This window comes from Panulirus ornatus, chromosome 19 (genome assembly GCF_036320965.1).
Source record: "Panulirus ornatus isolate Po-2019 chromosome 19, ASM3632096v1, whole genome shotgun sequence".
Classification (NCBI taxonomy): domain Eukaryota; kingdom Metazoa; phylum Arthropoda; class Malacostraca; order Decapoda; family Palinuridae; genus Panulirus; species Panulirus ornatus.
The window spans coordinates 341,729-354,884 of record NC_092242.1 but is presented as its reverse complement, the minus strand read 5'-3'; the positions used below and the strand labels follow the sequence as shown (position 1 = coordinate 354,884).

Below are 13,156 nucleotides of genomic sequence, written 5' to 3'. Positions count from 1 at the left end.
GCTCTGTGGAAGGTATTAAGAATATATGGTGTGGGAGGCAAGTTGTTAGAAGCAGTGAAAAGTTTTTATCGAGGATGTAAGGCATGTGCACGTGTAGGAAGAGAGGAAAGTGATTGGTTCTCAGTGAATGTAGGTTTGTGGCAGGGGTGTGTGATGTCTCCATGGTTGTTTAATCTGTTTATGGATGGGGTTGTTAGGGAGGTGAATGCAAGAGTTTTGGAAAGAGGGGCAAGTATGCAGTCTGTTGTTGATGAGAGAGCTTGGGAAGTGAGTCAGTTGTTGTTCGCTGATGATACAACGCTGGTGGCTGATTCATGTGAGAAACTGCAGAAGCTGGTGACTGAGTTTGGTAAAGTGTGTGAAAGAAGAAAGTTAAGAGTAAATGTGAATAAGAGCAAGGTTATTAGGTACAGTAGGGTTGAGGGTCAAGTCAATTGGGAGGTAAGTTTGAATGGAGAAAAACTGGAGGAAGTAAAGTGTTTTAGATATCTGGGAGTGGATCTGGCAGCGGATGGAACCATGGAAGTGGAAGTGAATCATAGGGTGGGGGAGGGGGCGAAAATCCTGGGAGCCTTGAAGAATGTGTGGAAGTCGAGAACATTATCTCTGAAAGCAAAAATGTCTATGTTTGAAGGAATAGTGGTTCCAACAATGTTGTTTGGTTGCGAGGCGTGGGCTATGGATAGAGTTGTGCGCAGGAGGGTGGATGTGCTGGAAATGAGATGTTTGATGACAATATGTGGTGTGAGGTGGTTTGATCGAGTAAGTAATGTAAGGGTAAGAGAAATGTAAGGAAACAAAAAGAGTGTGGTTGAAAGAGCAGAAGAGCGTGTTTTGAAATAGTTTGGTCACATGGAAAGAATGAGTGAGGAAAGATTGACCAAGAGGATATATGTATCAGAGGTGGAGGGAATGAGGAGAAGTGGGAGACCATATTGGAGGTGGAAAGATGGAGTGAAAAAGATTTTGAGTGATCGGGGCCTGAACATGCAGGAGGGTGAAAGGCGTGCAAGGAATAGAGTGAATTGGAACGATAATGGTATACAGGGGTCGACGTGCTGTCAATGGATTGAACCAGGGCATGTGAAGCGTCTGGGGTAAACCATGGAAAGCTCTGTGGGGCCTGGATGTGGAAAGGGAGCTGTGGTTTCGGTGCATTATTACATGACAGGTAGAGACTGAGTGTGAACGAATGGGGCCTTTGTTGTCTTTTCCTAGCGCTACCTCGCACACATGAGGGGGGAGGGGGTTGTTATTCCATGTGTGGCAGGGTGGCGATGGGAATAAATAAAGGAAGACAATATGAATTATGTACATGTGTATATATGAATAAGTCTGTGTGTGTATATATATGTGTACATTGAGATGTATAGGTACGTATATTTGCGTGTGTGGACATGTATGTATATACATGTGTATGTGGGTGGGTTGGGCCATTCTTTCGTCTGTTTCCTTGCACTACCTTGCTAACGCGGGAGACAGCGACAAAGCAAAATAAATAAATAATAAATAAATAAATATACGTTGAATTGTATACGTATGTATATGTGCGTGTGTGGACATGTATGCATATACATGTGTATGTGGGTGGGTTGGGCCATTCTTTCGTCTGTTTCCTTGCGCTACCTCACTAATGCGGGAGACAGCGACAAAGTATAACAAATAAAAAATAAATAAATAGGAAGAGACAGAACAGCTGACAAGTCTTTGTTAGTAATTCACAAGATAACAATAGGGCATGGTATCTACACCATAAATCTATGATAGGAGCAAAATACAGGAAAGAAATAAATGTAAAGAAGTGGATGATAAAAGGATAATTGATAACAGCTGTATATGATAAGATTAATCAGCAGGCTGGGGTAGATATGGGGCAAGCATCTAAAGACAGTGCATGCCTGTGAGCTTTACAAATCTTCTGACAAGGCAAGAAAGTGTACTCACCTCTTTCATGCTCTCAACTTGCTTGAACATTCCCTGAGCTTGGGATAACAAAGAATCAGCTGAGGAGTCATGGTCTCGCAGACGGGTAGCCAACTTACGGGCATCAGTTAGCACCTGCTGCAGCACCGACATCTTGTCTGGTAATGAGATGTTTCATCACACAAGGGAGTATTATATCTTATGAAATTTTTCAAGAATGAAGATGATTTGATGAAGATACTAAAAGGAAATCCACAGCATTGTTAAGGAATAACAGCAGAAATCAATAGAACATATTCAAAACCATCACACATTCAAAACCATAGTCAAGTCATACATTTTTTTTTTACAATAATGACCCCTGAGACCATTTGCTTTTCAAAAAAAAAAAGTTGCATAAGTCTGCATCTAGTATCTCAACCATTACACATTCATTTCTTCATGAATTCTAAGAAAATGAAAAGACTTGACCACATCAAACATAGGAAAGTTTATCTATATAAATGTAATACAAAAAAAAAAGTTGAATTACATATTTGTACCTAGTAACTTAACAATAACACATTTTGAATTACTCATAATTTCTATGGTAATGAAAAGACTGACCAGATCAACATGAGAAGTTCATCTATATAGATGAGTTACAATGTTATGAGAATATATGTAATTAAAACTTCAAAATTCAAAATGCCTTCTAAAATGTCATATATGAGTTCCTTAACTTTAACATACCTTCAGCTGATTTTGAAAGTTGTCTACCCCTACAGCTCAGCCTAAGGCCAAGGTGCTATGTTACTCCTTTGTTCCATTAGGCTGTTTAAGGCCATGGCCTACTATAGGTCTCTACAACACCCATATCCTGACTGGTCTAGTACACTCTGTAGATACTTATCCAATACCATTTCAAATATGTTAAGTGTATAGTCTATGATGTTCCTAGTGGTTCCAAACAATGTATTAAACAATCATGGACCCCATATGTTATGAAAAATTTCTATTTGAATCACCACAACTTTTGGTTTTACCAATATCATGACTGTCATGTCAAGGTAGAAACAACTCCAAGAGTACACCAAGCCCTCCATGTTTCCAAGTGTAAATCATGATGAAACTCTCCCATCTGTGTTCCAGAGAGTACATCTATGGTGTTTTTACTTGCTCCCACTTGTTCAGATCATTAAACAGTGTCAATGTAGGCTGCAAATGTTATTCTCTTTGTGAAAATATTATTGTTTTGAAGACCATTTTCATTCATCTTTTCTCTTGAAGTCTACAAACTCCGTGTACCATCCAAATATGGAACTGGTAACTGCATATGTTTTGTGTTTGCTGAAGGTGTAGTGGTCAAATATTACCAGTCCAAAATCAACACTGCTCTTCTGATATAAGTGTTCATTTCTGCCCCACATTTTATAAATTAAATTTCTTCACTTCCCCCGTGCCTGAGTTGGTGGAATTTTCACCATGAAAAAGCAAGTTCTTTTCAGGAACCCAGTGAAACAGTTTACATCTGCTTGAAATTTCTCAGAACATTATTATACTGATGATACCTCCAAACTTCTTCAAGCATCATCTGTACAGAATATGAAACAATGGCTTATATTTCCATCAACATCTGATATTAGAATAACAAAGAGCAGAGATGCATGTACAGTTATTTGGGGAACTGAGCTTTTAACCTCTGAGGCAACAGAAATAACAAGTTTTATATGTTACGATGCTAACAAAGAAGTCAAGAACTTGTATATCCATTTTCCAATTTTTCCAGTATTCCTCATCTTACGCAATTTGAACACTATGACTAAATTGGGTCTTAGTCAATTAGTTGTATATCCATCTTCCCATTTGTCCAGTTATCTCCATCTTACGAAGATGCTATGTTCATATTCATCAAAAGGATTTTGCAAAGTCCATATGTACTACAATAGCACTATGTTTGTTCTTCAGTGCCTCAACAATTTCATTACAACAAACAAGCAACTGGGAGAGATAAGATCTTTCCACCATAAAACCAAGATGTCACACGTTACATAAATTACCTGATTCCAAGCAGTTGACTTAGCATACAGTAAGCATATACTATTAGCACTCAAAATTTTTTATGATTTGCTATGTCCACACTATTGGTCAAAAGCTTTTTGGGAATACTTTGCTCCCTCCTCTATTGATTGGGGGTAAGGTGAGTCGGTAGCATACTTTCTAGAATTATGCTAGAGTCCAAGGATTTTCTGCAAATGATGCTCAGTGTGTGTGCTAATGTTGTTTGCATTTCTTTAAGCAGAAATAGTTCCAGATATCTGACCCTGGGAGCAGAATGTATGGGCACACTCTCAATGACCCTCTTAAAGTCCTGCAGTGTGATAAAATAAAATCTGCTATGTGTAACATGGAAAGATTGCTGTTTACAGAAAAGTCATTCGGGCAATTTATCTTTAATCTATGGCTCAAAGAAGAGCTATTTCCAAATTCATCTCCCTATCATCCATGTAATAACCTATTTGTATGGTACTAGAAGGAAGCTTTAAACTTATGATTCCCCATCTCTTGAAATTTCTCTTCTAAAATATACCTCTTTAAACTTAGATAACCAAATTCACAATTTCATAATTCAGTTTCAATCAAGTTCATCCATTAGTCCTACACTAAAACTGTCAGTTTTGAAATCTGAAAAACCTTTTCTTGTAAGGCAGTGGTCTGCAACCAATGAGACATTCCTTGAATAATATCAGGTTCTGGATCATTCTAACCCCCATACGACTTAACTTTTTCCTTTCCAATCACTAAAAATTTACATTTTTTAAGTTGTCTTAAATAAATAGATGAATAAACAAATATGTGTATATATGTATATATCTGCAAGTGTGTATGTACATGTATGTATATGCTGATATGTATATATATGTATATGTGCATGTATAGGTGATTGGGAATACCTGGTTTAAAAAGAGAGATATACATAAGTATACATATGCAAGTAGGTTAGATGGCCAGAGAGCGTTAATGCATTATGTGTTAATTGATTGGCACGCGAGAGACTCTTGGATGTTAATGTGCTGAGAGGTGGAACTGGAAGGATGTCTGATCATTATCTTGTGGAGGCGAAGATGAAGATTTGTAGAGGTTTTCAGAAATGAAGAGAGAATGTTTGGGTGAAGAGAGTGGTGAGAGTAAGTGAGCTTGGGAAGGACACTTGTGTGAGGAAGTACCAGGAGAGACTGAGTGCAGAATGGAAAAAGGTGAGAGCAAGGGGAGTGGGGGAGGAATGGGATGTATTTAGAGAAGCAGTGATGGCTTGCACAAAAGATGCTTGTGGCATAAGAAGCATGGGAGGTGGGAAGATTAGAAAGGGTAGTGAGTGAAGGGATGAAGAGGTAAGATTAATAGTGAAAGAGAAGAGAGAGGCATTTGGACGAGTTCTGCAGGGAAATAGTGCAAATGACTGGGAGATGTATAAGTGAAAGAGGCAAGAGGTCATGAGAAAGGTGCAAGAGGTGAAAAAGAGGGCAAATGAGAGTTGGGTAAGAGAGTATCATTAAATTTTAGGGAGAATAAAAAGATGTTTTGGAGGGAGGTAAATAGAGTTGGGTAAGAGAGTATCATTAAATTTTAGGGAGAATAAAAAGATGTTTTGGAGGGAGGTAAATAAAGTGCATAAGACAAGAGAACAAATGGGAAAATCGGTGAAGAGGGCTAATGGGAAGGTGATAACAAGTGGTGGTGATGTGAGAAATAGATGGAGTGAGTATTCTGAAGGTTTGTTGAATGTGTTTGATGATAGAGTGGCAGATAATGGGTGTTTTGGTCGAGGTGGTGTGCGAAATGAGAGGGTTAGGAAGAATGATTTGGTAAGCAGAGAAGAGGTAGTAAAAGCTTTGCGGAAGATAAAAGCCGGCAAGGCAGCGGGTTTCGATGGTATTGCAGTGGAATTTATTAAAAAAGGGGGTGACTGTGTCATTGATTGGCTGGTAAGGATATTCAATGTATGTATGACTCATGCTGAGTGCCTGAGGATTGGCAGAATGCATGCATAGTGCCACTGTACAATGGCAAAGGGGATAAAAGTGAGTGCTCAAATTACAGAGGTATAAATTTGTTGAGTATTCCTGGGAAATTATATGGAAGGGCATTGACAGAGAGGGTCAAGGAATGTACACAGCATCAGATTGGGGAAGAGCAGTGTGGTTTCAGAAGTGGTAGAGGATGTGTGGATCTGGTGTTTGCTATGAAGAATGTATGTGAAAAATACTTAGAAAAGCAAATGGATTTGTATGTAGCATTTATGGATCTGGAGGAGGCATATGATAGAGTTGATAGAGATGCTCTGTGGAAGGTTTTAAGAATATATGATGTGGGAGGTAAGTTGTTAGAAGCAGTGAAAAGTTTTATTGAGGATGTAAGGCATGTGTACGAGTAGGAAGAGAAGAAAGTGACTGGTTCTCAGTGAATGTCGGTTTGCGGCAGTGGTGCATGATGTCTCCATGGTTGTTGAATTTGTTTATGGATGGGGTTGTTAGGGATGTGAATGCAAGAGTTTTGGATAGAGGGGCAAGTATGCAGTCTGTTGTGGAGGAGACAGCTTAGGAAGTGAGTCAGTTGTCGTTCGCTGATGGTACAGCGCTGGTGGCTGATTCGGGTGAGAAACTGCAGAAGCTGGTGACTGAGTTTAAAAAAGTGTGTGAAAGAAGAAAGCTGAGAGTAAATGTGAATAAGAGCAAGGTTATTAGGTACAGTAGGGTTGAGGGACACAAGTCAAATGGGAAGTAAGTTTGAATGGAGAAAAACTGGAGGAAGTCAAGTATTTTAGATATCTGGGAGTGGATTTGTGGATTTGGCAGCAGATGGAACGATGGAAGCAGAAGAGAGTCACAGGATGGGGGGAGGGGGCAAAAGTTCTGGGAGCACTGAAAAATGTGTGGAAGGCCAGAATATTATCTCGGAAAGCAAAAATGGGTATACTATAGATAGAGTTGTGCGGAGGAGGGTGGATGTGTTGGAAATGAGATGTTTGAGGACAATATATGGTGTTAGGTGGTTTGATCGAGTAAGAAATGAAAGGGTAAGAGAGATGTGTGGTAATAAAAAGTGTGTGGTTGAGAGAGCAGAAGAGGGTGTTTTGAAATGGTTTGGTCACATGGAGAGAATGAGTGAGGAAAGATTGACCAAGAGGATATATGTGTCAGAGGTGGAGGGAACGAGGAGAAGTGGGAGACCAAATTGGAGGTGGAAAGATGGAGTGAAAAAGATTTTGAGCGCTCAGGGCCTGAACATGCAGGAGGGTGAAAGGCGTCCAAGGAATAGAGTGAATTGGAACAATGTTGTATACCGGGGTCGACGTGCTGTCAATGGACTGAGCCAGGGCATGTGAAGTGTCTATGGTAAACCATGGAAAGTTCTGTGGGGCCTGGATGTGGAAAGGGAGCTCTGGTTTTGGTGCATTATACATGACAGCTAGAGACTGATTGTGAACGAATGTGGCTTTTGTTGTCTTTTCCTAGCACTACCTCGCATGCATGCAGGGGGAGGGGGTTGTCATTTCATGTGTGGTGGGGTGGCGACGGGAATGAATAAAGGCAGCAAGTATGAATTATGTACATGTGTATATATGTATATGTCTGTGTATGTATATATATATGTATACATTGAAATGTATAGGTATGTATATGTGCGTGTGTGGACATGTATGTATATACATGTGTATGTGGGTGGATTGGGCCATTCTTTCGTCTGTTTCCTTGCACTACCTCACTAACGTGGGAGACAGCAACAAAGTATAATGAATAAATGAATGTGTGAGCGTGTATATGAGCGGATGGGCCGTTATCATCATTAATATACTTAATCTTGTTTCCTGTGTCAGCGAGGTAGCGCCAGGAAACAGACAAAGAAAGGCCTATCCACTCCCCTCTCATTTTTTTTTTCTAATTTTCCAAGAGAAGGAACAGAGAAGGGGACCAGGTGAGGATATTCCTTCCAAGGCCAAGTCCTCTGTTCTTAACGCTACCTCGCTATCACAGGAAATGGCGAATAGTATGAAAAAAAAAAATATATAGAGTGACAGATATACGGTGTTTTGGTCGAGGTGGTGTGCAAAGTGAGAGGGTTAGGGAAAATGATTTGGTAAACAGAGAAGAGGTAGTAAAAGCTTTGCGGAAGATGAAAGCCGGCAAGGCAGCAGGTTTGGATGGTATTGCAGTGGAATTTATTAAAAAAGGGGGATGACTGTATTGTTGACTGGTTGGTAAGGTTATTTAATGTATGTACAATTCATGGTGAGGTGCCTGAGGATTGGCAGAATGCGTGCATAGTGCCATGGTACAAAGGCAAAGGGGATAAGAGTGAGTGTTCAAATTACAGAGGTATAAGTTTGTATGTATGTAGCATTTATGGATCTGGAGAAGGCATATGATAGAGTTGATAGAGATGCTCTGTGGAAGGTATTAAGAATATATGGTGTGGGAGGAAAGTTGTTAGAAGCAGTGAAAAGTTTTTATCGAGGATGTAAGGCATGTGTACGTGTAGGAAGAGAGGAAAGCGATTGGTTCTCAGTGAATGTAGGTTTGCGGCAGGGGTGTGTGATGTCTCCATGGTTGTTTAATTTGTTTATGGATGGGGTTGTTAGGGAGGTAAATGCAAGAGTTTTGGAAAGAGGGGCAAGTATGAAGTCTGTTGGGGATGAGAGAGCTTGGGAAGTGAGTCAGTTGTTGTTCGCTGATGATACAGCGCTGGTGGCTGATTCATGTGAGAAACTGCAGAAGCTGGTGACTGAGTTTGGTAAAGTGTGTGGAAGAAGAAAGTTAAGAGTAAATGAGAATAAGAGCAAGGTTATTAGGTACAGTAGGGTTGAGGGTCAAGTCAATTGGGAGGTGAGTTTGAATGGAGAAAAACTGGAGGAAGTGAAGTGTTTTAGATATCTGGGAGTGGATCTGGCAGCGGATGGAACCATGGAAGCGGAAGTGGATCATAGGGTGGGGGAGGGGGCGAAAATTCTGGGGGCCTTGAAGAATGTGTGGAAGTTGAGAACATTATCTCGGAAAGCAAAAATGGGTATGTTTGAAGGAATAGTGGTTCCAACAATGTTGTATGGTTGCGAGGCGTGGGCTATGGATGGAGTTGTGCGCAGGAGGATGGATGTGCTGGAAATGAGATGTTTGAGGACAATGTGTGGTGTGAGGTGGTTTGATCGAGTGAGTAACGTAAGGGTAAGAGAGATGTGTGGAAATAAAAAGAGCGTGGTTGAGAGAGCAGAAGAGGGTGTTTTGAAGTGGTTTGGGCACATGGAGAGAATGAGTGAGGAAAGATTGACCAAGAGGATATATGTGTCGGAGGTGGAGGGAACGAGGAGAAGTGGGAGACCAAATTGGAGGTGGAAAGATGGAGTGAAAAAGATTTTGTGTGATCGGAGCCTGAACATGCAGGAGGGTGAAAGGAGGGTAAGGAATAGAGTGAATTGGAGCGATGTGGTATACCGGGGTTGACGTGCTGTCAGTGGATTGAATCAAGGCATGTGAAGCGTCTGGGGTAAACCATGGAAAGCTGTGTAGGTATGTATATTTGCGTGTGTGGACATATGTATATACATGTGTATGGGGGGGGGGGTTGGGCCATTTCTTTCGTCTGTTTCCTTGCGCTACCTTGCAAACGCGGGAGACAGCGACAAAGTATAATAAAAAATAAAATAAGTTTGTTGAGTATTCCTGGTAAATTATATGGGAAGGTATTGATTGAGAGGGTGAAGGCATGTACAGAGCATCAAATTGGGGAAGAGCAGTGTGGTTTCAGAAGTGGTAGAGGATGTGTGGATCAGGTGTTTGCTTTGAAGAATGTATGTGAGAAATACTTAGAAAAGCAAATGGATTTGTATGTAGCATTTATGGATCTGGAGAAGGCATATGATAGATTTGATAGAGATACTCTGTGGAAGGTACTAAGAATATATGGTGTGGGAGGCAAGTTGTTAGAAGCAGTGAAAAGTTTTTATCGAGGATGTAAGGCATGTGTACGCGTAGGAAGAGAGGAAAGTGATTGGTTCTCAGTGAATGTAGGTTTGCGGCAGGGGTGTGTGATGTCCCCATGGTTGTTTAATTTGTTTATGGATGGGGTTGTTAGGGAGTTGAATGCAAGAGTTTTGGAAAGAGGGGCAAGTATGCAGTCTGTTGGGGATGAGAGAGCTTGGGAAGTGAGTCAGTTGTTGTTCGCTGATGATACAACGCTGGTGGCTGATTCATGTGAGAAACTGCAGAAGCTGGTGACTGAGTTTGGTAAAGTGTGTGAAAGAAGAAAGTTAAGAGTAAATGTGAGTAAGAGCAAGGTTATTAGGTACAGTAGGGTTGAGGGTCAAGTCAATTGGGAGGTAAGTTTGAATGGAGAAAAACTGGAGGAAGTAAAGTGTTTTAGATATCTGGGAGTGGATCTGGCAGCGGATGGAACCATGGAAGCGGAAGTGAATCATAGGGTGGGGGAGGGGGCGAAAATCCTGGGAGCCTTGTAGAATGTGTGGAAGTCGAGAACATTATCTCCGAAAGCAAAAATGGGCATGTTTGAAGGAATAGTGGTTCCAACAATGTTGTATGGTTGCGAGGCGTGGACTATGGATAGAGTTGTGCGCAGGAGGATGGATGTGCTGGAAATGAGATGTTTGAGGACAATATGTGGTGTTAGGTGGTTTGATCGAGTAAGCAATTTAAGGGTAAGAGAGATGTGTGGAAATAAGAAGTGCGTGGTTGAGAGAACAGAAGAGGGTGTTTTGAAATGGTTTGGGCACATGGAGAGAATGAGTGAGGAAAGATTGACCAAGAGGATATATGTGTCGGAGGTGGAGGGAACGAGGAGAAGTGGGAGACCAAATTGGAGGTGGAAAGATGGAGTGAAAAAGATTTTGAGTGATCGGGGCCTGAGCATGCAGGAGGGTGAAAGGCGGGCAAGGAATAGAGTGAATTGGATCGATGTGGTATACCAGGGTCGCAGTGCTGTCAATGGATCAGGGCATGTGAAGCGTCTGGGGTAAACCATGGAAAGTTCTGTGGGGCCTGGATGTGGAAAGGGAGCTGTGGTTTCGGGTATCATTGCATGACAGCTAGAGACTGAGTGTGAACGAATGGGGACTTTGTTGTCTTTTCCTAGCGCTACCTCGCACACATGAGGGGGAGGGGGATGTTATTCTATGTGTGGCGGGGTGGCGATGGGAATGAATAAAGGCAGACAGTGTGAATTGTGTGCATGTGTATATATGTATATGTCTGTGTGTGTACATATATGTGTGTACATTGAGATGTATGGGTATGTATGTTTGTGTGTGGGGACGTGTATGTATATACATGTGTATGGGGGTGGGTTGGGCCATTTCTTTTGTCTGTTTCCTTGCGCTACCTCGCAAACGTGGGAGACAGCAACAAAGCAAATAATAATAAAAAAGTTGTGGAAGTATGTGATAGAATGTAAGAAAGTAAATTCTCGATTAATATGGGTAAAACTGAAAGTTGATGGAGAGAGATGGGTGATTATTGGTGCATATGCACCTGGGCATGAGAAGAAAGATCTTGTGAGGCAAGTGTTTTGGGAGCAGCTGAATCAGTGTGTTAGTGGTTTTGATGCACGAGACCGGGTTATAGTGATGGGTGATTTGAATGCAAACGTGAGTAATGTGGCAGTTGAGGGAATAATTGGTATACATGGGGTGTTCAGTGTTGTAAATGGAAATGGTGAAGAGCTTGTAGATTTATGTGCTGAAAAGGGACTGATGATTGGGAATACCTGGTTTAAAAAGCGAGATATACATAAGTATACTTATGTAAGTAGGAGAGATGGCCAGAGAGCGTTATTGGATTACGTGTTAATTGACAGGTGTGCGAAAGAGAGACTTTTGGATGTTAATGTGCTGAGAGGTGCAACTGGAGGGATGTCTGATCATTATCTTGTGGAGGCTAAGGTGAAGATTTGTATGGGTTTCCAGAAAAGAAGAGTGAATGTTGGGGTGAAGAGGGTGGTGAGAGTAAGTGAGCTTGGGAAGGAGACTTGTGTGAGGAAGTACCAGGAGAGACTGAGTACAGAATGGAAAAAGGTGAGAACAATGGAAGTAAGGGGAGTGGGGGAGGAATGGGATGTATTTAGGGAATCAGTGATGGATTGCGCAAAAGATGCTTGTGGCATGAGAAGAGTGGGAGGTGGGTTGATTAGAAAGGGTAGTGAGTGGTGGGATGAAGAAGTAAGAGTATTAGTGAAAGAGAAGAGAGAGGCATTTGGATGATTTTTGCAGGGAAAAAATGAAATTGAGTGGGAGACGTATAAAAGAAAGAGACAGGAGGTCAAGAGAAAGGTGCAAGAGGTGAAAAAAAGGGCAAATGAGAGTTGGGGTGAGAGAGTATCATTAAATTTTAGGGAGAATAAAAAGATGTTCTGGAAGGAGGTAAATAAAGTGCGTAAGACAAGGGAGCAAATGGGAACTTCAGTGAAGGGCGCAAATGGGGAGGTGATAACAAGTAGTGGTGATGTGAGAAGGAGATGGAGTGAGTATTTTGAAGGTTTGTTGAATGTGTTTGATGATAGAGTGGCAGATATAGGGTGTTTTGGTCGAGGTGGTGTGCAAAGTGCGAGGGTTAGGGATAATTATTTGGTAAACAGAGAAGAGGTAGTAAAAGCTTTGCGGAAGATGAAAGCCGGCAAGGCAGCAGGTTTGGATGATATTGCAGTGGAATTTATTAAAAAAGGGGGTGACTGTATTGTTGACTGGTTGGTAAGGTTATTTAATGTATGTATGACTCGTGGTGAGGTGCCTGAGGATTGGCAGAATGCGTGCATAGTGCCATTGTACAAAGGCAAAGGGGATAAGAGTGAGTGCTCAAATTACAGAGGTATAAGTTTGTTGAGTATTCCTGGCAAATTGTATGGGAGGGTATTGATTGAGAGGGTGTAGGCATGTACAGAGCATCAGATTGGGGAAGAGCAGTGTGGTTTCAGAAGTGGTAGAGGATGTGTGGATCAGGTGTTTGCTTTGAAGAATGTATGTGAGAAATACTTAGAAAAGCAAATGGATTTGTATGTAGCATTTATGGATCTGGAGAAGGCATATGATAGAGTTGATAGAGATGCTCTGTGGAAGGTATTAAGAATATATGGTGTGGGAGGCAAGTTGTTAGAAGCAGTGAAAAGTTTTTATCGAGGATGTAAGGCATGTGTATGTGTAGGAAGAGAGGAAACTGATTGGTTCTCAGTGAATGTAGGTTTGCGGCAGGGGTGT

General features: G+C 41.3%; 1 protein-coding gene across 5 annotated transcripts in view; it reads right to left on the bottom strand.

The window, feature by feature from the left end:
- Positions 1–13,156, bottom strand: part of LOC139755301 (FGFR1 oncogene partner 2 homolog) — a 97,308-nt gene that overhangs the window by 69,173 nt on the left and 14,979 nt on the right. For all 5 annotated transcript variants that reach the window (XM_071673417.1, XM_071673421.1, XM_071673419.1 and 2 more), the window contains exon 2: positions 1,945–2,081. In XM_071673417.1, the coding sequence (XP_071529518.1) occupies positions 1,945–2,081 (137 nt within the window). The remainder of the gene's footprint in view (positions 1–1,944; positions 2,082–13,156) is intronic.